Below are 26,061 nucleotides of genomic sequence, written 5' to 3' on the forward strand. Positions count from 1 at the left end.
TTCACTTTGAATCTGAAACATCATCATTTACACCCTTAACTAGCTGGTCCCCTGTTGAAGAGAAACAGGGGAGCACGATTTGCTGAGTTCTTTCTTTCCTAATGAACCAGTCGGCGGCACATGGTGCCTTTATGGGATGTTCTCAGTGCGTTATGTACAAAAATCGATAGCTGATTATTGTTAGGGCAGTGAATGCAAATAGCACTTCACTTTACTCGTGTCAGCCTCCATCTTCTTCAGACTATAAATTTTCAGTTTTGTAACCCTTTATCTGAAGGCTACCTTTAACATATCATCTACAGGGAAGATTGAAAAAATATGATTTTTTCTGCAAATTTTAGTGCACATTTTCTTTATTTGTTGAGTTAACATATCAGAAACAATAAAACATAAAATGTCAAAAGTAAAACATAAAATGTAAAAACTTTTGCAGAGTCCACGTTTTAAGTTTCATTTTTCATCAGTATGTTAAATTCAGCAAATAAACAGTCATTGTGTATTAAAATGTACAGAAATTTGTTCTCTGTAGAGATAGGGGTTACAAGGGTACCAGGGTTACCAGGGGTAACTAGTATCTTATGGGCCTCTGAGAAAAAAAAACATTATTTGGCATTAATGTGCTACCTATATTATTTTCAATAAATTAAAAATTACAGTGAAATTTGCTTGTTTACTCACTAATGCTATGTTTCAAACAAGTTAGTACGTTAATGCTGAAGCATATCATTACCATAGTTACCCATGAGTTTTGGGTATAAAATCGCATAAGTAGCAATGTTTAGTTAAGCTATTAGACAATATCATAAAAAGGGTAACATTTTATTTGAAGGCTACCTTGATAGGGACTTCCTTGGATAACATATTTTTAAAGTAGTACTCTAGAATTTTTTAAAAAAGCTTATCCCAGTAATCACATGATGACTTAAGATATTTCATGCAGTAAATGACATGTTGACATAGGGGGACTTATGTGACAGACATTTATAACACTGTTATGAAGCAGTGTTATGAAACTTGCAAAGCAGAGACCTAGTAAAGAACCTAAAATTTGCACAGGCCACATATTATATGCCACAGGCAACAGTAATTATGCAATTGTACAAAAGGGTGTGTACTTATTTTCAATTAGAAATTCAACAAAATGTGTCATTTGAGCGGGGTGCCCAAACTTTTGCATACAACTGTATGCACATGTATATTCACACAGGGGAACATATGTGTGAAAATTATCTCTCATGTCCAAGGGTATCAAAATCATTCATAGAACTGATATATAGTGTTCTTAACTAGGCCTCTGCTCTATGTGACTTGAAATGATGCTTCATAACATAAGTGTCTTTCACTTTGGTTTAAGGCCTGTTTAGTCAATGCAGTGTGATTTACTTCTTTAATGTCTTATGTCATCTTGTGATTACTGGCATAAGCTGTTCATAAATAATCAGTTATTGAGTGCTTATGCTTGTGTTATGAGGTTCCTGTGAAGATAGCCTTCAAAAACAGTGTTACCCAGTTTTTTTAATGATCATGTGAGTGGTGTAACTACCGATAGTGTTTATATTGTTTTTTAGGCTTCTTGTGTACAAGCTGTGATAACTTAATAATATGCTTCAGCATTAAGTGGGTTAAGCAGGTTGAGACATTGCAAAAGTGAGTAAACAAGCAAAATACACTGTAATTTTTAATTTTAAGGTAATGCTCATATAGGGGGCCCATTAATGTTGTTGCAGTGGGGCTCTAGTTAATCTAGTTTGAGTGCCCCAGTCAAATTACACATTTCGTTAGTTTTCTAAGTACTCCTGCACATTTTAATGTAAAATTACTGTTTATTAGCTGAATTTGGTATATTTAGAAAAAATGTCATGCAGAAAACGTGTCAGGCAGAAGTTATTTTGTATTTTAAGTTTTATTGCTTCCAGTATGATAAACTCAGCAAACAGAAATTGTGTGCTAACCTTTGCAAAAAAAAATAAAATAAACATATTTAAGGTTGTTAAATGGATGTGGGGGATGTGGTAACTTGTTTTCAGCAAAATCACCAAAATGTGTAATTTGACTGAGAGTGTTCAAATTTTTGCATACAATTGTATCACAGTGGGATGCAGGTTAAACCGGCTCTGTAACAATGCAGGAAGGAAGATCTGCTCACTTCTACAACTTCAGTGGGAGTGAAATCAATGCCTATGAAGCAACCCTGCTGCATACAAGACAGGAGCACTTGTAGTTTAGACACAAGAGAAACGAGCAAGTGCAGAAGTCCCTGGACTGTATCCTATCTGAAAGTGTGACGCTTCCTCAAAGTGGGGCATGATACCATGTTCAGGCTGAAGTAGGACTTGCTTGGCAAGTCAGAAGCAGAGCAGGCTTCTTTAGGCCTGAACAGACTATATAAGATATGATAATTGTTTACACAGTATAAGGACAGTACGATGTTCGTGCCTACCCCAGTTTCATGTTTAGTTTTATTTCAAATATTTATTCAGTAGACCGTCTGGTTAACCTTCCTCTCTGTAACGGTAGTCGTCACACACACATACGACACACACGATGAGGTGTATATGTATTGATTTGGGTGTAATGTTGTAACCCTGGCTGTTGAATTATTAAACATGTTGGCTAACTCTGCAGTGCTGTTTTAAAGAATTGTTGTGGCTGGTGTGGAAAAGTGTGATGGAGCTTACAACAACACATTTACTCTGTCGTTTCTTTGCTTTATGTTTTGCAGCCAGAATGACCCGAATGGGCCAGCTGGGCACCCAGTGATCCATACTCGTCTAGAAGAAAACGGACAGTTCCAGAAATCCCTGCCGTGAGTGTGCAATGCTTTTTTATTTTTTTCCACCTTCACTCCTGCAGATGGCTGTAGAGGACGATCAGTACATATTAAGTCTGCACTGATGTGTACTGATCGCTGGATCCAACATTAGTGGCTGATCGGTACATATTAAATCTGGATTGATGTTTTCTGATCTGTTCTACAAAGAATCCTCAAGTTATGAATAAATGAAATAGCATTTTGCTAGTAGATATTAGTAAGCTTCTTACACTTCCTGCCACAGTTGCCTATCAAAGAAGGATAACAGTCTGTTTTTATTAGAATGGTAGTAATGAATGCTAAATATGTAAAGGAGAGCTTCTGAAGTTTGGACACTATTTTGAGGATTTGAATATTTTGCTTCTGTAACACTCATTTTTCGTCATGGTTACTAAACAGTAGAGCTGTATGAGGTGGACATAGAATGCAATATTTGATAAAGCTGTTGGATATCATGATGATTGAAAAATACTTTTTGTTGCTATGTACACAGAAATCTAACTTTTCCTTAAAGCAAATAGCAAAAGCACATTTTAATGCTTGGTGAAATGAAAATGATATTAATAGCTACTTACATCAGAACTACAAGCACATTTCTGTGCACTTGAAGGGTGAATAAGGACTGTACACTACAATCAGGCTTCAAAAATACATCAGTATATAAATGTTTTTATTTTCAATATTGGCGTACAAAACTGAATTAAATTACCTTTAGTTCCTTAAAAAAACCCTTATGATTTGTTGTGACAGAAGCCATTACTGCAGTATGTTTGACCATACAGTCTGTGCATTTTAAATTACATTAGTTAATGTTTATCTAATCAACTTTATTGTTTTTTTTGTATATACATGCTCATTTTGAAATTGATGCCTGTAGCACATTTCAAAAAAGTCAATTTAAGACTAGAAATGTAGTTAAAGTTTCATAAACCTTTTAAAAGAGGTAATGTAATCATGTTTGGGTATAAAAGGAGCATCTAGGCAAGGGTGGGTTGAGACTCTGCTTTGTCAGAAAATGCTTCAGCAAATAGTTCAAGTGTTTAAGAACAATTTTCTCAATGAGCATTTAGCAGGATATTAGGTATTTCATCTTCTACGATGCATAATAGCATAAAAAGATTCAGAAAATCTGGAAAAATCTTGTAAAAAGCGTAAAAAGCAAGGCCCAAATCTACAACTAAATGTGCGTGAACTTCTGTCTTTCAGGCGGCATGCTTCTGCTGTCATACTTCTGTGATGGATATCACTACACAGGCTTGGGAATACTCTGTCAAACCATCGTCAATAAACACTTTTTGTCACTGCATCCACAAATGCAATTAAGACTATATTATTTACAGTGGAAGCCATATATCAACAACGTCCAGAAAACGCTGCCGACTTCTCTGAGCTAAAGCTCATCTGAAATGGACTAATGCACAGTCAAAACAAATATTGTGGCCCATCAAATCCACTTTTGAGATTGTTTATGAAAATAATGGGCCAAAGACATAAAGAACTATGCTGTTCTATTGAAAGCATGTTATGCGTTATGAAGTGCAAAATATGACAATGAAGGCCCCTACATTTGCACAGCTGGACGCTTGTATTATTGAGGAAAAATTGTACTTTCAAAACTGGAACAGTTGGTGTCTTCAGTCCCTAAGCGTTTTTTTAAATGCTGTTAAAAGGAAAGGTGATGCTCGTGTCCCAACATTTTTGAAACATGTTGCAGGCTTTAAATTTGGATTGAGCATATATTTACAAACAAACAAAGGTCATAAGGTAAAACATCAAATATCCTGTTTTTGTAGTGGTTTTAATACAGGTTGAACAGAATGTACTAATCACTGCTTTCTGTTTTTAGGATTTCAGTTTGTTGTTCAGGATAGAGTAGTTTTTGAGCTATGCGCTAACTAGCTATTTAGCCGAATGGTTAAGTTGCTCGCTGTCTCTGTGGGAGAGCAGGGTTTAAGCCCAGCACAGGATAGCACTCGTTAGGTTATCTAATATGCATGTGAGATAATGTGTTCTGCTCTGTTTTTGCAGCCCTTAACGATTGTTACAAACTCATATTGTGATAGTAATAGGTATTTCTGACATGGGTCAGAGCTATAAATATGATCCTACGTTGTATTGACATGTTTTGTCAGTTTAGGACCAGCTTTTATGAATGAACAGAGTCCTGAATAAACAGCCGACTGTGTAAAAACCGTTATAGCTCGCCTGAAAGCATAGCACTTCTTTCCAAATGAATAAAACATCCAGGTTGTCCGTTGAGACGACAAGAGCCAAGGGAGTGTGTCACACACACATATACATGTGCACAGACAAAATGTCACACAGCAGAGGGAAAACCCAAAGGGATCCTGGTTTCACCAGGTGTCTTTGATCCCGGCTGTCACCTGGGAAAAAGGTAGCCTATTTTGTGTTGTTCTGAAGAGGGTGAAGGTGCGTGTAGGTTTACAGTGTGTTAGGAGAGGAGAGGAGTGACTGTTACTGCGTGGACTGTAACTCAGGCCTGTCAAAATGTTGGCACAGGATCAGTTACGGCCAGTCTTGGCACCCAGATCAGTTCTGTATGGCTGTCAGTAGCTATAAAATAGCATCTACTCAGTAGCGTCATTCAATAACATGCATGCTAATACATGAATATCAGGGGTGTTAATGATACACAGATTGTATGAAATGTTTTCCAGTCTTCGCGTCACAATATAACACAGTTTTAAATGTAAATGAATAAATGAATGTATATGACACATTGCTTTCACATGTGGTTTCGGCAAAATGTCATGTAAAGAAGGGAAAAATGCTCTATAGGACTGTATAAAAGTCAGAGACCACCCTTTTGTTTATGTAAGTTCCAGTCAACAGCCATTAAGTTATATTAAGTAATATTAAGTCTGTTCTTTTGTATGGATGTTTTCAGCTGTCTTCCTGACCCAGATAATGAATAACCCATGCTTAATGGCTGTTTTGACTGGAAATTATGTAAATAAAGGGTGGTCTTTGACTTCTGCACAGTAATGTACATTACAGTGCTACATCGATAGCCAATAGAACAATGTTTTACAATAGAACAGTCTAATATAAGTCTCATATATCTTATATTAGAACCAGTTTGTCAGTGTTTGATAATTAGCATAAAATTAAAACTGTGTTTGATTTATAGGACATATTATCCTGTAACCAGTGAAGAATGAATATGAATATGCATATTATAATACCCCTAATGAATATACAAACAAACAGGACCCTGTTAGGGTAAATTACCTCGAACAAAATCTAGTATTTTCATATATATTCCATGAAGTGAAATACAATGTACCTCAGTTTCTTTAGAGGGGCAGTAAATCTTGATGTTTAAAGTATTGTTCACTCTGCATAGAAGCAGTACACCCACTTCTCATCGTCTGTGTGCTGACAAGGATCAATACAGGGCTGTAGGTCCACAGCACATTAATAAAGTGTGATGCCACTAAAGGTCCTTGATGGGTCTGAGGCAATTAATTTCCTACTCCAACACTGGGAGCTGGTGAAACGTGGCTGCTTTTTGCAGCTAAGCTTAAATTAACCTGAGCTTATTAGCTTAGTGATGTTTTCTGTATGAGCATGATTACGTACCAGTGCAATGATCATTAACACTGTGTGTGCATCTGATTGCTTTAATGATTTAACTGCTTAGGAGTCTGTGACATGTTGTGTGTAACTAAACATGTTCCATATTGTCAGTGTTGCAAGAAAACCTGTTGATGCATAAACATGTATGACATGCTTTGAAAAACTCTGAAATCTGACTCAACGCCTCTCATTCAGTAATGCTACTTATTTCAATTTTAACCAAAACATCTTACATAATGCAGTGTAAAGAGATTACATGTGATTTTGAACCACTTTGGTTGGTTCATTCGTCATGACATGCTTGTCTGATGTAAAGGACAACTGTTTTTTTTTCATGCCATGAAAAAAATTGGATTATAAGGCTTTCTTATGACAGCAATGATCTGCATAGATTTTGGGAAATGGCTACGAGTTACAGCTGTAGATCTACTGTATGTAAATCTGCTCCTATGTATTGAAGCTCATATTACAGTGCTCTTCTAAAGCGAAGGTCTGAATAGCTTGTAAGCTCTGGAGAGTTGGTTGTAAATTTGTCCGTCTTGCTGGTCAGCGGATCAATGGCTTCTCGAGAGAGCCTGGAAAGTCCAGAGCAGAGATCAATACCATTGAACAGGGACTGCAGGCAAGCATATGCAGTCTGCAGGCCCTGTCTCTTTCTGTCTCTCTCTCATCCCTCTCTCTTCTGGGCTCTCCACTCCAATCACATTCTTTCTAAACCATCGCCTGTTTTTAAACTGCAGCCTCTGGGGTGCGGCCTTGTGTCTTTGCCAGTGGGAGATAAAAATAGCGGCTCCATGTGTGCACGTCTGCTTGCTTCCCATAGTCCTTCTGTGTTTTTGTATTTTTTTGTTTGTTTTTGTGTTCCCCCTCTCCCATGATGCAGCTGCTCTGTCTGTTAGTTTGAGAACAGTCTCTACATGAGCTGAAGTGATGAGGAAATAGCTGAGTGCTTGAATTTCTGTGCTCACAGGAGCTCTGATACGGACATGAATGGCAAGGCGGGTGGCAGAGGGCCGATGACCAGCGCCGGCGAGGCCAACAGCAATGCCAACAACCTCAGTATGGTGTCCGAACCCACCTCGGAGGCCCAGAACCACTCACGGGTCAGTACTACCGCCACGTCACATCAGCATTCATCAGAGAAGCAAGAGCAGAGGCTGAAAAAATACACAGCATAGATGCAATAAAAACGATGGATCTGTTGAAGATTAAAATACACAGTGGAGAAAAACTGTGGCTAGCTTTTAGGGTACAGACCGAGCCCACTGTAGGCCTAAAATAAATTTTCAATTCAGACTGTCTAGCAAGCAAAGAATGAAAATGTCCAGAAAATAAGCTTGGAGGTGCTTCATTATTTAAAGGGGCCATATTAGAGATGAAATGGTTACCGGTTTCACGGTAACCCGCGGTAAAATTAATGACGGTTAGTAGTACCGTTTGAACTTTAAAGTATCGTTAAAACCGCGGTCGATTACCGCGGTGTGAAAAACTCGCTGTACAGAGTCAAACTAAGGCAGAATCATTCTCTCATATGCAGCTCTGTGTGTGTATAGAGGGGGAGGGGGAGAGGGAGAGAAGGGAGAACATGGTGGAATGTAGTGACAGAGATTCTGAGATATTTCAGCCTTCTAAGAAGACCAAGTCTGACATTTGGTCATGTTTTGGGTTTTATAAGGATGCAGAAGGAAAGTTAATTGAAGATGACCACCCTGTCTGCAGAACATGCCGAAAGAAAATAGCGGCGAAAGGGATCAACACATCAAACCTTACGAGTCATCTTCGCGACCACCACCCGCTACTTTTTAGAGAATACAAGGTTAACTTTAACGTAGAAGTCTGTGGGGACTTCGAAATAGAAGAAATGTCACGGTTTGTGAGGTTTAACTTATGCTTATGGTTCGTTAATAATATAAAATGAAGCTTTTAGCGTCAAAAAAAAACAACAACTGTGAATCGAAACTAAAGCTTTTAACACATATTTCTGTGGAGCAGTGTCTCCAAAATGAGCTCTGAGTTAACAGTCACACAAGCTCTGGAACGAGACGCTGCAAAAGTTCTCCTTTCTCGTCTCGCTTGCAGTGTTTACTTTCTGAGAAGAGAATAACACCGTCTCAAATCACTCAATGTCCCCTACATAGTGCGCTACTGTTCAAACAAACATGATCATCATTAACAAGCAGTTGAGTTTTAAATAGGGAATTTGTAACCTATTGTTAATGTTGATTATAGATGACTTAGTCAAACATTTCATGCACTCTTTGGGTGAAGGATTTGCTATTTCATGATCAACGAAGTGCACTACATAGGGAAGATAGTGTGCTTTGAGACGGGACCTTGCGCGAGTAAACGCATTAACTCAACCATACTGTGTCAGTGATTAACAATGTGTTGACAGAAAGGAATTTTAGTGCTGCACAATGATATGCAAATGTGAAAATAAGTTAACACATCTCCTACAGCAAACACGCTCAAATATGACATGTTCCTGTGAATTTTAGGACATGAATTTCTGTTTGTACGCTGAGTTTAAAGGTGATAAAATTGAAAACTGTACTTTCATTGAAATTGTTGAATAAGAAAAGTTTGGTACATGAACCTGACACACAAAGCTCAAACTCTGTTGTCTCTTCCTTCAAATGCAAATCCCGCATTTGTAAAAGTGGGCGACAAAACAGGACAAATTCTATTTCTGTTATACTATTTTTACCTATGGAACCTTTCCTTGCCATTTTTCTCTGGTACACAGTAAAAAAGATTCTTAGTTAAACCTAAAGAAATACTTAATGTGGTAACAAGTAAATGAACATTTTTTTTACTAACTAAACAATTACTTTGGTGAATGTTTTTTTTAAATCAAAGTAAATCGTAAGAAGTTGAGCACAACTAATTCAATTGTTACCACGAAGTAATTTTTTCAGGTAGAACTGAAGAAACTTTTTCACTTGATATTTGGTCGCACCACATGATATTTGGTCGCACCACATGATGTTTTCAAGTTCAGTCAAAGTTTACCAGAACAGAATTGGCCATCGAAAGAAAATAAGATAGCTTTCCACAAAAGGTAACAACGAAATATATAATGAAAATATTTATTTGTATATAATTTTAATATCCATTATTTTTTTGAGGTCAAACCACATGATGTACAAATGTGGCAGTGACATGGCAGCTGTTAAAAAGGTTATTTTTTCCCAAATTTCAGAGACACTTACAAATCTGCTTACTGCTTCCATGGGCCCTTGGCAAACTGCTATATGATGTAATCTCCTGTTTTTGAGATGGTTTTAACATAAAGGTCCCAAAGTGGTCGTTTCTTGATGGTTACACCACATGATATTTTATAAAACAGACATCATGGGACAAAATTTGTTTGTGTATTACGATGGAAATAAAATTAGAAATGCTTTGCAGTTTTGAACAGGACAACAAAACACTTTGGAAATCATGCCAAATGGGATAAAAAATAAAAATGAATAGGTTTAGAGTAATTTCAAAGAAGTTTCAAAACAGCAGTCATGGCCGGACGGTCACACCACATGATATTTTGACCCTTTAAGTAACAGGAAAATTACAGTTAACCGATATTTTAAAATGAGCAGTGAGCAGTTATGTGGGAGAGGTACTACATATATATAGTATCTTTTTCTGCATTTAAACCTTTTTTAAACTGAAAAAATGCTGTTGGACAGAAAATTTAGTCGTCACAAAATTTAGTCATCATTGACCCATATGCAATGAAGGTGTAAAACCAGCCCATTTTGAATTCACTGTTCATGACTGTGATGTCATGAAAACCAATACATTTCCTTGTAACTATCTTATTTTTACAAACACATTTGCATATGAATGCCCATTTGATATACGGCAGTTTAGCCCATCCATTCATATTGATGTGATAAGGACTGTCGTTACTGCCGACAGTCTGTAGCAAAGTTATTTAAGTGGAAGATATGGGGGAAAATCGTTAAATGTTGTGCTGTTCCTGGCTGTCAGGAAGCAAATATATCAGTGAAGCCTACAGAGGGATTCACATCTGAACTCTTTTAATGAGGCAGAACCAGTCAGAACACAGATCATCTACTTATATAATTCTTAAAGGCACAGGAAACAAAAAAGTCAAGGTTTTTCAAATCAGAATGTGCATTCAAACTAATTTTGATATTTGAGTATCCATAAGAATTCATAAACGGGTTAACAGCAGGGAACAAAATAAATGAACAACAAAAATTTTGACTTAAAGTTACATTGGACTGTAGTTACCTTTTTAAGTGACAACACTGGTGTTGGACAGAAATATAGCAGTATGCAGAGGAGCATGTTGTATTATTCAAAACAGCTAAGGGACATCAGATAAGTGTTGGATGAGTAACAGATTCTGCCTCTTCAGATAAGCTAATGAGTTTAAAGGGCTAAGAAGTGTCACATTGCATGCTAATGAGAACTCGTTTTCTACCCAAGGCATTGTGGACGATGTGCCAACATGTTAGTTGTCAGAGAAAAATATTTCATACACTTCAAAATGTCACAACCATTAACACATTTGCCCATTTCATATACAGCAGTGTAGCCTTTCCATTCGCACTGATGTGATAAAGAGTGTTGTTACTGCAGACAGTCTGGAGAAAAAGTTGCTGAAGTGGAAGATATAGGGGAAAATGATTAAATGTTGTGCTGTTCCTGGCTGTCAGGAAGCAAATATATCAGTGAAGCCTACAGAAGCATTCACATCTTTGAACTCTTTTAATGAGGCATGATGCAGGGCAACCAATCAGAACACAAATCGTCTACACAAGGCATTATTTTCTCAGTGGACAATGTGCCAACATGTTATTTGTCAGAGAAATCTATATTCATTGTTTCTGGAGCTAGCTAACGTCAGTTAGAGTAGTTATCCTAGTTAGTGAAACAGACCTGTTATTGTAGGCACATTCAAGCCGAGGACGGACTGACATTAAAGCAATCATGTTTCATAGTAGCAAAGAATAGTGATATCCTTGGTTTCAGACTCACAGCCCTGCAGCGTTTAGCATCCCACCTCAATTATTACAGTTAATTCAACTCTTCAGCTCATTAGCAAGGTTTATAAATGAATTCATCATGTTAGAAGAGGGAAAACATTAAAGTATGAATGCGTTGACCCTCCAGGACCTGAGTCTGACACCCCTGTTCTGAAGGATAAAGAGTGGTGAATTATGACTCTTTGTTGGTCCATTAAACCACACAAATGTTATGTTACGTGGACTTAAAAAATAAAATACAAGAAAAAAGTAGAATATGGGCCTTTTATGTTTGTGTGTCTCAGCCCTAGTGTGTTTGAGTACCCCTGCAAGGCACATTGTAGTGTTGTCCTGTCCTAACAAATCTGACTCAACTCACCAGCTAATTAAGAAAGCCTTTGTGTGCTGAATCAGGGGTGTTAGAGCAGGGAAAACACTAAACCACACAGTTCAGGGGAAATCCCAGAGCAGGACTGGAAAACAGTGTTTTCAGTGATTTATATAACTTCACAAATGAGCTAAATATTGTGTAGTCTGCAACTTCGAAAGACATCAAGCTTGTTTATAGTTTCAATCCACTTCTGTGAACTCTCATCATTCAGAGCACCCGAGTATTGTTGTGTCTGTGTCTGGCTATTTCACAAGGCCGTGACTTTACATAAACACTCTACTGTCCCTCTCTCCAAACAGGCCTCGCGCACGCCCAAGAAAGCTGCCACCTTCGGGAAGCGCTCCAACTCCATGCGCCGCAACCCCAAGGCTGAGGTGACCAAGCAGGGCTGGCTCCATAAGCAGGTATAATTCCATTCTGCTTGCAGTTCTGTGCTGAACATAGTCTCTACATTCACACCAGCTTCTGTCCACTTCAGATTAGTTCAACTTTACTGTTATTATACTCCCTCACTGGCTACTTTATTAGAAACAGCTACTTTGTAGCTTCACTTTTATAGTGTACTGTTAGAGGCTGTGGCACAGTTTGTGTTAGCCCTGCTGCTCTTCATTAGCGGTCAGTTTCTGACCACAGAACCGCTCTTGGTAGGGTATTTTTTGGTGACAGACCACTCTGTACCCAGCGGTGATGCTGATGTGTGTAAAAACCCCGGCAACGTCACTGTGTTTGATACACTGGTGAGTGTCACTGCTGTGCTGAGAATGGTCTGCCACCCAAATAATACCTGGTCAGTGGCATTTCTGTAATCCGAAACTGACTAAATGTATGTCTGTACAGTGGACCCAGCGTTTCACACGCACAGAGTGTACTTTAATCATTTTTAATTGCCATTTTGTCCCATTTTAACATTAGTTTGCAAAATATTTAAATGGCTGAAAATGAACAATGGCATAATTCACATGGGATGCAATATCAGGTGCTTGTTTGAAAAAGAGAGGAGAGGAGACATAGAATAGAAAGTGAAAGTACAAGGTAAGTATTTCCAATAAAGTATATCATCAGGAAGGGTAACTTGGGGCAAGAAGCCCCTCCTTTTTTTCTCCTGATCAAGTGATAAGGCCAAGTATAATCTCAATAGTCTGTAGTCTATTTCTTAAATTAGACTAGGTCAGCTGGTCTAACATTTTATCATTGCATCATAGAGCCTGTTTACACCTTACATCAACATGTGTTTTCATTGTAAACACCCCCAGGACATATTGTGTTCGGCTTAAGACATGTGGAGGTGGTCAGAGACGGATCTCGACTACATTTAACACAAGTGTAAACGGGCTGTGTTTTCGCCATCCGTATAAGTGAGTGGAAATGTACTTGCTGAACGCTGACTAGCAGAGTGAGGTAATTAACAACAGAGTGAAAGAAGGAGGATACGTGAGGCTGAAGTTATCGCCAAACCATGAGGGCGTCTAAGCCGAGCATGTCGATGTGCATCGTAAAGTGAGTTTTTATTTGGCTGCTGTCAGCATACTAATTCATTTTACTTAGATGTTCTTCAGAAAGCCACCTTTTTCCACTTGCAGTATGTACCAGCATTAGGCAACATTTTTACTGGTGCGGCTGGAGAGAAGTTTGTTTGTGAGTTACATCCACACATTGCTTTGTCATGTCCAATAACCATTTGCTGTAATGATAGTGTTATCAAATCAATTACATAATATCATTAGAAAAAAATGCAATTTTATTTATATAGCTCAAGTGTTTCAGTGGTTAAAATGAGTTACATTTTTTAAATGATTAAAAAAATACATCAAAGCATCTCATCAAAGCATCTGTACTTTCCAGAGTGATTAGAGTATAATGATGGAAAACACCTCTTTTTTGAATGTAAAGCATGTTTAGTGTTTTTTAGAGTGTTGTAGTCTGATGTTTCTCTAGCAAGGGGCGCTATTAGCACATCAGTCACCATGCACTTACACCAGAAGGAGCTCATGAATGCACGTTTCCTTGGTGTTTTATTTTTTTATTTTATATGTACTATGTGATTTTTGTCAAAGGTTTTCTTTAAAACAGTTAATATTAAAAACAAGCCTAAAACGTAGGAACGTAGGTCTAAGGTGCAGCAGACCGCGAGTTGGTTGGTTGGCGATGGGGGCGGGTGTCATTCTGCTACAGGCAAATGATGGTTACACAAGACACTAAAGGGGGAATTCTGTTTCACAACTGACCCTATTTTCCAGGGTTTATTAAAATCTCATCCACAGATACAGTTTAGCTTTGTAGTAAACACAAAGGAGGCACTGTGAGTGAAGGTACTAAGTAAGGTAATAAGAGTGCAAGACAAACAGTTGCTTAATCATTGCTACTGTCCAAACGCCACAACCCACACTTATGCTACTCAAGTTGTTTGCCACTTTTGGTGTCTGTAAAGGCATGATGAGGATGATTATCATGTTTTGTGCACTGTTATTGTCTGTTGCAGGCCAGCAGTGGTGTAAAGCAGTGGAACAAGCGCTGGTTCGTGCTCACAGACCGATGTCTCTTTTACTACAAGGGTAGGTTAAGAATTTTTCATTTTTCATTCTAATGTCATGCTGTATTGCAGTGCTGGTGCTGTTCATGCCTTTGAGATTTGGTTATTCAAATGCCATGTGTTAGCCGAACCTCTATAGGTCTTTTTTAAATTCATTTGAATATAGTTTGCTCTGAACCAGCCTGTTCTGTCTCTTGGTTTTACATAACACACAGCACACAGCATGTCCAAAATGTGTTTTAAGTAACATGCTGATACTTTGTTGAAACCACAACACAACAGGAGAGGATTTGCGATTTGTTCTGGGATTGTTTATGCCATTATGAAATGTGCACATCCTTGAAATTGGGCAGCAGCATTTGTTTCACAAAGCTTCACTAAATCCTTCACACATGGTACGGTCTGCACTGTGTTTCTTGGTTAATTTTCTTGTAACAGTGGCTTGCTTTGTAAATTTAGTGCCTAAAAGGAGCATTGCATGTTTAATCTAGGCCATTAGATCTTTTGAATGAGCTTGCTTGCTGTAGAGAGCAGAATGCTATGATGCTTGGTTGGGCTAATGTCTTCTTGCTTGTGCAACTGAGTAGATTTGAATAGAGGTCAGCACAAGCATGAAAGTGATGCCTCAGTCCTACAACATAAAAAAATTTTAGGAAACAAACCTGAGCCTGATGTTCTAGATGAGAAAACAACTCAATATCCAAGATTTTGTCAGGCCCCATCAGGTTCAGTTCAGGTGGTAAGCACCTAGATTTTAATATACAGTACACTGCAGAAGTCAGAAGCCACTTTTTCATTTTAATTTCCATTTAAAATGGCGTTGAACTATGAGTCATTTATTTTTCAGCATCAGAGAAAAAGCAGTTCAAATATGTGTAATAGAAAATTACACAACACTCTCAACAACTAAATATAAAATAATTTTTTTTGTTTAGTGTGTCCACTTTTGCCTTTATTACAGCTTGAATTGTTTTCAGGACACTTGCTTTCAGTTTTTCACAGACATCTGTTGGGGCGTTTTTCCACACCTCCAAAGTTCAGTCTTAGAAGTTTGTTGTATTTTCTGCTTCTCACAATCCAAGTAATCACAAACACATTCTATGATGCTGAGGTCTGGCCTCGGGGGTGGGTAGTCCATTGATGTTACAGCTGCACATTCTTTCAGACCCACAGTGTTGAGTTGTCTTCTCACAGTGGAAAAATGGACAGAAACATTTTTTTCAGATCTGAAGAAGCTTGTTTTTCTTCTGTCTCTCAAAGATCAAAGCTTTAAGGTCTGTTTATCAGATGGTGTCAGTTTTGGTGGTCTACCAGGTCTTGGTTGTTAGGAGTACCAGTTTATCTCCAAACCCCTATTTTTTCACTTATTTTCCTCTTCCTTATGTAAGAGGATTATTTTCTATTTGATATCCTCTGAAATAGCTCCTGAAAATGAATAACATATATGTAATGGCAGTTTTGGCTGGAAATTGTATATATATGAAGTGCAGTCTCTGACTTTCATGCCTTGCATAAAAGTACTGCATGTATAGCATCCCATGAAAAGTACAGAACCATACGTCATTTCATTATAATTGCATAATTGCAGCTTTTGTGCCATTTCATAGGTTATTACAATGTGACAGAGAACATGCAGTGCCCACTTTGCTTCCCAAGATGGCTGGAGCTTTTGAATTGCTATGATTCATGCTTGCATCATAAGGGTGCAAAAGACATGGTACTTGAAAGTGGAAAGCACTTAGCCAATTTTGCCGCTAATTTCATGCCTGACAAGGCATGTGTGTTTTACGAAGGGCACTTAAGACCACAACGTCTTGAAGAGCTTTGTCAAAGGCTTTGGTGCATGGATTGGTCACATCTGCCTGCACACATCCATCATACACACCAGAGGATCATCTGAAATGTTGATGGTGGTGGTGGTTGTGTGTGCGTGGGGGGGGGCTTTCTCAGAATCTCATTTGGTCCAGCTGTGAAGGTCACATAAACAACTCAGCTGCTGACCAGGGAAACTGTGGAATGGAGGAGGCTGCCGTGACAGATGGCAGGCAGCTCCGCCCCGTTCTCCACCACCAATCCCAGTGTTTCCACTCTTGTTCTTTGACCAATCCCAAAGTGGACTAAGCTATGGCCCCTGTGTTAGCTCTCTTCTGGTCATTACACATCTGCTGTCCAGTGGCTGCAGCCATCTGGGGTCTTTCAGCTACTGAGACACAGCTCCAGGGTGATATGACATTAAATTTTGTCACTCAAAATTATTATAACAATATTTATTGTCCTTTTTATTGGAAGCAAGAACCCTATACTTCCACTCACAGGTCACTTTATGGGGTCAACTTATCTTGTCTATATAATAACTATATGGGTGGAAAATTACATGCACAATTTGTCAGCTACTATATTCATCCTTGGTCAGTTTGTGTTTACAGGACTGCTGTTATTTTATGTTATTTTCTACACAGCAGTGACACTGAGTGTTCCAGCACCGAAAAATATCCAACCAAGAGTGGTTTTGTTGTCACAAACTGACCAGTGATAAAGGGGTAGAGGATGCCTAACACCAAGACAGGTGTTTCTAATAAAGTGGCCAGTGAGTATTTACTACATGAGGGAGCTAAAACTAGGCCTGCAACAGTTATTACATAATTGCCTAATCACAGTTGTTTAAGATGATCACAAATATTTGAGATGATTGAAGTTGTTTAAGCTGACTGCAGTCATTTTTCACAGTCACATCATGCTGTAACAAACAAAATGAATTGGGTGTGTTGTTCTAATTGGTGCTCTAACATGTCTAGAGGGCAGCACTGAGTAATGTTTGTTTATTTGTTAGCTTTGTAGCTAATTCACTCTTGTGAGTGAATGTGTACCTCTATACAATTCTTTGTTACTGTAGACATGTGAGTGTGCGCACAGTGTTGGTTCAACAGTACACCCAATGTTAGCTACTAAGTGAACATAGCTGGCAAGTAAGGCGGCCAGTCTGCCAATTTGGAACTTTTGAATTGTATCTGAATAGTTGCGAACAATGAAAAAGAGCAGACCATTAAATCATTAATCACAATTATTTATTAAACAATTATTGATTAGGTAAAATTCTATGATCATGACAGCCCTAACTAAAGCTAAAAAAACAGCTGGTATAGTGTTGCTCCTGTGCAATAATTACCTAATTAGCAAGTGATTTGTGAGCTGAGAATGCTTACCTAATACATAACAAAAGCAGTATTTAAAAGAAACAACATAAATATATTAATTATTTTAAATTAGGGCACTTTGTGTGGTAAACATGTTTGTTAGATAGACTCTAATTAAACGTCTTTGCGAAAATTGAAGTTTTTGTTAAAGATGTCATAGAATGAAATAACTGTATTTACATTTGCATAGTTGAATATGGAGAGTTTAGTACATAAAACTGTTGTCTCCTCCTTCCAGTACAAATCCTGCATTTGCTCAAGAGAGCAGTAAAACATGCCGATTGCATTGTTACGTAATAATCTTGACTTTTTACATACAATGACAACGCAGCAACAGGAAAGAAAATGGCGGACTACGCGCAGACATATAACATTACTGTTCCAAGTTTTGAAGGGACTTTCGGCACTGTCGGCACTTTCAAACTGTGAACAGGCATGGTTTATGTTATATCTATAACAAGGCTGAAGTTGGCTTCACCTTTAGCAGCATCTTAATCAAATGTTCTGTTCCACCTTAAATGCTACAGCTTGTACAGGTGCCAGAATGTAACTGTGGCACCAATTAAGGTGAAATGGAAGCCAACTTTAGCTTCCACATCCTTAACAAGATCCTGGACAACTGTAATTCAAAGTTGTTAGTTTGCTCTGCACATTTGACTCTGAACAGTTTCTCAGACCTTGGACATTATCAAGCAGGCTTCGATCAGCATTTGACACTGAAAAGATGGAGGAGCAGTTCCAAATTTATTAGCATCACAACCCCAACAGCAACCTGCAAGGCCATGCTGTGTGATTTTATTCACTTTTTGATGGTTAAAGCCATATCATCTTAAATTGAAAGTTTTATAGTGAGCTAACAACTTTAATTCACGTTGTGATGTTGAGATTGAAAGCAAGTACCTATAGATAGATAATGTTAGCTACCTATAAGTCGCTAACGTTACCTATAACCTATAACCTATAACGTTACTAAGTAACTATCATAGCTAACTAAACAGTCTTACAGCCTAGCTTATTTACACAGAGGTTCTACCAACGTTATGGTCAAATTTGTAAGATTTTATTGTGTCTAATTGTTTATAGAAAATATTATTTATCTTAGTTTTCTAGTATGATAAGTTTAGTAAAAGTGGGACAATATGAATTTCAAAATATGAAAAATACAGTTAAAATGAGGCTTCTGACAGCTCATAAAAACACAAAAATATGATAATATAGTTTTCATGAAGTGTGTTTACCGAGTTCATGAGACAGAGCAGCAGAGGACTGAAGCAGATGATGAGAAGAAGTGTTGAGAATTTTAGAACTTCATTCAAATGGAATTTTTTCATGAGACACGTTACAGGGGAATTCTACCAATTTTCAAAATGTCTACATAGTTCAGTTTTTGACATGTAAGCAGTCACTCAGAGTGGTTTGATGTGAAATGGTACATTGTAGAGAAACTCATCAACTCTTTTCTTTACAGTGGCAATGATAGGAACCAAGGGTCATGATGTCTACAACACAAACATAGCCATTTTATTCACTTAACAAAACCACCAGTGAACCAACACACATCTTCTACGTTTTTATACGTAATGTTAATAATGGTAAAATAGTAGCAAATCTGGAGAAAATGAACTTTACTGGGGACTATTTTGCCTTAGAATGCCCTGAACATACCTCTCCGCCATGAGGGTATTATAAAAAATACGTTTTTGAAAAACTATTGTAAAACAGTGTCTCAGGCTTCAGGCAACACAATTACAATCATTTCATGTACTATCTTTGAAGGAAAGGCATTATAGGCTTTATACTCTTCAGACATCTGGTTCCTATCACCACCACTGTGAACAATTCTGACTTGGGAAGAAGTTCCTCTAGAACAGAGCGTTTCACGTTAACCCACTCGGAATGGCTTTGTTTACATCTTGATGTTTAAATTATGTAGATTACGCTTTAAAAGAGGAATAACATGAACTACTAGCCGGTTACTGTGAGGAACAGTAGAAGTATTTTTCCCATGTGTCTTATCAATATGTATTGTAATTGTATTCTAAAAGTATTCTGAATGTGTTAAGTTTTCATATATTGTAACCAAATATGTTACTAAATACATTTAGGGCAGCATATTCTTTGTTCAGAACAAAAATTGTGAATATGGTGCAGGCTTATGGTTTTGCAAAAATGAGGGCATAATATGAAATATGATGAGGGGGTTATGAGGGAGAATTTCTGATGTTTTTGCTTACTGGTACTCTGGAGGTTTTTTATGCTTATGTTCAGTGACCCCTAGTGGCCTGGATGCTTGAGTTTAGCAAGTAATTCCTTTGCACAAGGCAACAAATATGACCATAACAAGGCTTTATGTGAGACTTATGAAGACTACCATAATTTAACACTGTAGATAGCACCTTGTCCCACACATTTGAGGTATGAGTAGATTGTACCTTCCAGTTACCCACTTTACAGTGTTTTCAATGAAGTATTTTAAAGCACCACTCGGTGGTGCACTTCTAGTGAATGAGGTGGGCCTGCAGAGTGTGGGCGACTGAGGGGTCTGTCTGCAGGTTGTGATATTGTGTATCGGCTGAATGCCGGCCTACCCCAACTCTCTTTCTCTGTTATTCTCACTCGCCCACCCGTCGCCCCGAGTCACCATCATCCTCGCTGACTGTAGAACCTCATTCACTTGCTCAGGCACCAGAGCCCCTGCTGTGTCCTCATGTCTCCCTCTCTCTCTCCCTCTTTCTCTATTTCTCTCTGTGTCTTGTTCTATCATCCGTGTTCACAGCCTGAAGTGTCCTGTTTTCAGAGCCATATGTGCTTAGATGATTAGCCTGTCATTTGTATTCATCTGAGCTAAAGCGAAAACACTACAGTTCATAGTGCCAAGCACTAAACTTTTCCTATTTATATTAAGTCCATTTATGATTTCTATCATCAGTTTATGTGCAACCTTGTGATTACATAACTAAATAATGCTGGCTGCTTTTGTATAGTTCAAAAAAAGGATAGAAAAAGTAATGCCAACAATTCGTCGTTTTTACTCTTGACAGATATTAGGTAATATTTGAATTTGAAAATAAAAATAAATGTGCTGTTTGTGTATGTGTGTGTGTACATACACTGACTAAAGCAGTGCATTATTTATTTTATTCAACTGTGTACATCCTTTCCACATTACAAAATGCAAGACATCAACACAAATTTCAGTTTTTCAGTTTACTTATATATAATATATTCAGTACTAGGACAAAAAGCAGTTTTAAAAAAAACTGTTTTACAGTTATATACTTAGTTTATATATTGTCGCTGTCTGAACAAAACCTTGTTATCACCAAAATGGTAACTTTACAAGAGAAGAAAAAATGTTCTTTACTTTTGATGGAAATTAATGTTGAAATTTTTTATTTTAAGTAGTTTTGGTTCATTCATCCAGGCCAGCTGACTATTTTTTATTATGAATTCATTTAAAAGCTTTAAGTACCGTTTAGCATGGTGACAGTGTTAGTGGTCTACCAGATCTAATTTTCCTGAAAAAAAAACCCAAAAACAAAACAAAAAAAAACCTGTACTTGAAGCTACACTATGCAAATTTGGGAATTTGGAGACCTCTCTAATGGAAATATGTAATTGCATACAACCTGTAGAAGAACAATTGTTATGTTGGTTATGCTTCAGACCCCTTCCCCAAGCAGATTAATCTGATAAGTACAAGCACATTGAAATAGCTTTCAAAAAGAACTCAAAACTTGTTGAAGGGCGTATCTTCCAAGAATATAAGTGAATTATCTACTATTGTCATCGTATCTTGTAGTATCATGTAGATTTGAGACCTGAACATCAACCCGAGCCTTCTTTTTAAGCCTGTTTTTGTGACATGGACATGCCAAAGACATAGGACATGGTCCTAAAAACTCATGTAATGTCCCACGATCTCTCAAAAAGCAAAAGCTTTAAGTGGTGTTCATCTGATGGTTTTGGTTGTCTGTCAGGTCTTGCATGATTGTTAGGAGACCCATTTTCTCTGTATTTTTTTATTTTTTGAAGTCCTGTTTTTTCCTTTGCCTTTCCCTTTCCTTAGGCAGGTAGAATATCTTATATCTTATCTCCTCAGAAATAGCTCCTTTAGCCTTTTCAGATGGACATGAGAGAGAAAGTCCGGGGTAGCTAAGGTGTGTTTGGGTGGTAGCTTGTGTGAAATTGCCTGTTTGAAGAGGAACATGGTGTCAGTGACAGCTTTGGGAACAGCTTGTGTTGGGACACAGCTGGAACATGTTGGTTTTGAGACTGTAATGATGGAATAATCAAAGAGGCAGTAGAGTGCACAAAAGTAAAGAGTGGGTAAATGAATATTTTACTAAGTTACTGGCTTCTCCGTAATTTTCTGTTAAATATATGTTTCCTGCTTTTTTCCTGACACTAAAAAATGAGGAACTTGTACCTCATAGCTGTTTTGACAGAAGATTATGTAAACAAAAGAGTGGTCTCTGACTTCTACAGTGCTGTAGTTTTATAATAGCCTCATGAAATTTAAAATAAGAAGCCTTAAGAGTCTGCAGTGTAGGGGTTACGGGTTAAAGTTAGATTTATAGATAGGCCCAGCAATATTTAGCCACAGGAGTTCACAGGTCAGTGGAAAACTCTCATACAGATTCTCACAATAGGTGTGTGTGTTATGGCAATAGTATGTGAGGTAATGGGCATATGAGAGGTGTCCTGGGTGTCTCTTACTCCCTGGAGGCTGAGAGCAGATCAGACGTCCACTTCCTGCTCTGCTCGCTCCAGTCTGCCACTCTGTATTGTTTTCATACGCAGCCTGTTCCTCCACATTCAGAGCTCGTAACTCCATAGCATCTGAGTCAAAAACTCATTTCTACTCATCCATTTCAAAGCCATGAAGCTGATGAGCTGTTTGTCCGTTATAAGTCTGCCCACGTCATTCCATAAGCCACTATTGATGTAGTTACGGCAGTATCATAGGGGAAAAAGACTGAAGGCTTCTTACAGTTAAGTTGTTGTTTTCATCTCTCTCTTTCTTTCTGTTGACCTCAGGGATTGTTAAAGGAGTATTCCATCATTTTTCAACTTAAACGTCACATCTGTGTTGCACCTCAGTTACCACAGACAGTTATTTCAGTGTGTCTGTCTGTACTTAGAAAAGAACAGAAAATTTGTTGACTGTAAGCTCACTTATAATATGTATATAAATGTGCTCGCATTTATTAGATTCATCTGCTCGGGGTCTAAAGCACAACCAACGTTATAAAATGTTCTTCTACATGTTGCATGCATTTCCACATTTTCATCAGAGAGGTCTCCAAATTCCCAAAACTGGCATAGTGTAGCTTTAAGTACAAGTATTCTGAGTCTGAAAGGATGTGTGGCTGTCTGAAGCTGTTACTGAGAAAAGGAAATAGACCAAAAAAAAAAGAAAATTCACAAATCAAACAAAGAAGCTGCTGGTGTTCTTATGACAATGGACTGACCACTACAGAGTCCAGACCTCAGCATCATTGAATGTGTTTGGGATTATTTGGATTGTGAGAAGAAGAAAGTGCAACCAACTTCTAGGACTGAACTTTTTAGGTGTGGAAAAATATCCCTACAGATTTCTTAAAAAAAAAAATCTAAATCAAGTTTTTCAAAAAAGAATGGAAGCTGTAATAAAGCCGACAGGTGCGAAATATGAGATATTTATTCGTGGAGATTGTCTGTTAAATATATATTTTCTGCTTTTTTCCCTGGTGCTGAAAAATGTTGTATTTATGAATATGTATTGAATATTTTTAAAGTGAAACATATTATATTGACCACAGTAATCTGGCAGTACCCTAGAGTCATCCTACAGATGTGGCATATAGGAATTACGTTGAAAAAAACAATTATTCCATTAAACCCTCTCGGACTTGCGGGACTATGCTTCTCTCAGGGCAGCCGGAGGCTCCAGTGCTGTCTGTTTGAACTCGTGCTTGGCTTTGTGCACCTGCATTGCCCCATGGGAGGAATCCAATGCATTTGATCCTGGTTTTGATAGAGGGAGAGGAGCTGACCCCTGACCCCTGGCTGCCTGTTTGCGTGCATGCCATGGGGCTTTATAGGTTGGGAGAATAGGGGGATGGTGGACTACAGGCTGCGTTCTGCATGCTCAAAGATCTACCATAGCCTTCGCCTCTGTTATGTACGTGTTCACATGGGACTGTGTCATTGGAAACATGCCAGCATGGAGTGACCCTGAGCTTTGTGTGAGGATAGTGTGTGCGTTTGTGTGTGTGTGTGTGTGTGTTTACGGAAGGGTTTGTGCTTTTCAGAGAGAACAGCGTGTACGGTGCATGTTGCCCGACTGTTAGCCATGGAGGTGAATACGTTTGTCAGCTAGACAGTTCGTGTGATCTATAACATCACTATGGCAACCTCACTTTCATTGGTCACTGGGGAAGCCAATATTATGTTACACATTGTTACACATTTTTTATGATTTTATTATTTTACACTTTGAAAATGACAGTTTGCTGATAGATGGACCAGTAGAAATGGTCCAAAATTCATTTTAGCTCATAATATTTTTACTTTCTCCTGTTTTCATTTTGGATATACCATTTTCTTGTGACAGCAAAGATATATTAAAGGACCCAGGTCATGAAAATATAAAATTTTCTTCACTTTTTTTTTTCTTTTTAAAAAAGAGTTCTATGTAATGCATGAACATTTAGAACATATCATTCACTCCCTGTTCATTTGTCAAAAATAAGCTACATAATCAGCCTGATTTTAATTCATTCCTTTTGTGATGTTGTGAAAAGCAATACATTTACTGTACATATATCCACCTATTCAGCCTACAGCAGTTTAGCCCTGATCATTCATGTAAAGTTAGTAAGGAGTGTTTCAACTCGGACTGCTTTTTGAATGAGGCATGATATAAAGCAGCCAATCAGAACTGAGCATTCTTAAAGGCCAAGTAATGCATCTGCTTATTTCTGAGGGATAAAGCGAGTTTGGAAAATGGTCATGTAAAAATTAATTTTGACTGTTTTTGGAACATAAACTCACACAGGAAAAAAAGCAAAATACAAGAAACATGTAGGGAATGGGCCCATTAATATTATTGAATAGGTAGTAGCTTCTAGAATACCACTGTACCTGTTTTGGATTCACATAGAGCAGTTTCGTCCAAGGCTGCAAACTAATCATAGACCACTAATGGGTCCATTAATGGTTCTTTGCCGGGTCGGGCCTTGCTCCCTCGCTCTACTGTTTCTTTCTGCAGCTAAGCAGGCTTAATTATGCGTGGGAGTCCAGTGAGGCCTGTGGAGACTGCATGATTCAACCCTGTTGACTTTGCCTCAGTCTCTCTGGCTAATTGTTCTGTTCTGCCCCTCCTCTCTCCTCTCTGGTGGAGATCAGAGCCAGTACACTTCCCCTGCCCTTTAATTCCCAGTCTGGCCCAGTCAGTGGCCTTGTTAAAAGAATTTTAGCAGTTATACTCACTATCTACTGTAGACTGGGTTGAGAGGGAATCTCTTGGACATCACAGTAAAAGACTGTGTGTAAGTACCTTTTTTCAGATTGTAGAGAACACCTGTACTTACACATTTAAATGATATGAGCTAGAGCTCACCTGATATGAATATCTTGGCACTGATACCAACAAATTCCAATAATTGACGATATAATATAAATTAATGGGGTCAAAAATAAACAGAGTGCTTCAGCAACTTGCATGTTATTAAGCCTATCAGAAAATATGAAGTATTTTCATGACTTTGCAATTCTTTTGACCCTTCAAGACACTTAAGCTGTACAGAAAATGCTGAAATTTTCCTCAAAAATGCCATGTGTGTTGCCCTATGGAAAACCTGCAGAGACAGAAGAAAATTTACTCTACATAGGTACATTAATGCACCATGATAATCCAGTAAATAAACATTACATGTATGTATTATTTAATGTGACTTAGCAGGCTGTTTGAAATAAATTTGTCTCTGCCAAAGTATAGGTTTGGATGTATTTACATGTTTTTTGCTTTCAACTGTAGTGGCATTTTGTGATCGCACTTACTAGTCCAGCCTTCATATACACCATCCGGCCACTTCAGTGTACACTTTCTTGTGTCTACACTCATTGTCCATTTTATCAGCTCTGTTTACTATTTAGGTGCACTTTGTAATTCAGACTGTAGTCCATTTGTTTCTCTGCATAATTTGTTAGCCCCCTTTTACCCTGTGCTTCAATGGTCAGAACCCCCAAAAGACACTGATGTAGTGGTGGTGTGTTAGTGTGTGTTGCGCTGGTACAAGTGGATCAGATACAGCAGTGCTGCTAGAGTTTAAAACACCTCAGTGTCACTGCTGGACTGAGAATAGTCCACCAATCAAAAATATCTAGCCAACAGCATCCTGTAGACAGTGTCCTGTGACCACTGATGAAGGACAAGAGGATGACCAACACAAACTGTGCAGCAACAGATGAGCTATCGTCTCTGACTTTACATCTACAAGGTGGACCAACAAGGTTGGTGTATAATAGATTGGAAAGTAAGTAGACACAGT

The 26,061-nt window shown here is 38.1% G+C and overlaps 1 protein-coding gene across 7 annotated transcripts in view; it reads left to right on the plus strand.

The window, feature by feature from the left end:
* plekha6 (pleckstrin homology domain containing, family A member 6) overlaps positions 1 to 26,061 on the plus strand; it is a 98,387-nt gene that overhangs the window by 21,463 nt on the left and 50,863 nt on the right. For all 7 annotated transcript variants that reach the window (XM_036558965.1, XM_036558966.1, XM_036558969.1 and 4 more), the window contains exons 2-5: positions 2,723 to 2,806; positions 7,383 to 7,515; positions 12,100 to 12,204; positions 14,280 to 14,352. In XM_036558965.1, coding sequence (XP_036414858.1) covers positions 2,723 to 2,806; positions 7,383 to 7,515; positions 12,100 to 12,204; positions 14,280 to 14,352 — 395 coding nt within the window. The remainder of the gene's footprint in view (positions 1 to 2,722; positions 2,807 to 7,382; positions 7,516 to 12,099; positions 12,205 to 14,279; positions 14,353 to 26,061) is intronic.

This window comes from Colossoma macropomum, unplaced genomic scaffold (assembly GCF_904425465.1).
Source record: "Colossoma macropomum unplaced genomic scaffold, Colossoma_macropomum, whole genome shotgun sequence".
NCBI lineage: Eukaryota > Metazoa > Chordata > Actinopteri > Characiformes > Serrasalmidae > Colossoma > Colossoma macropomum.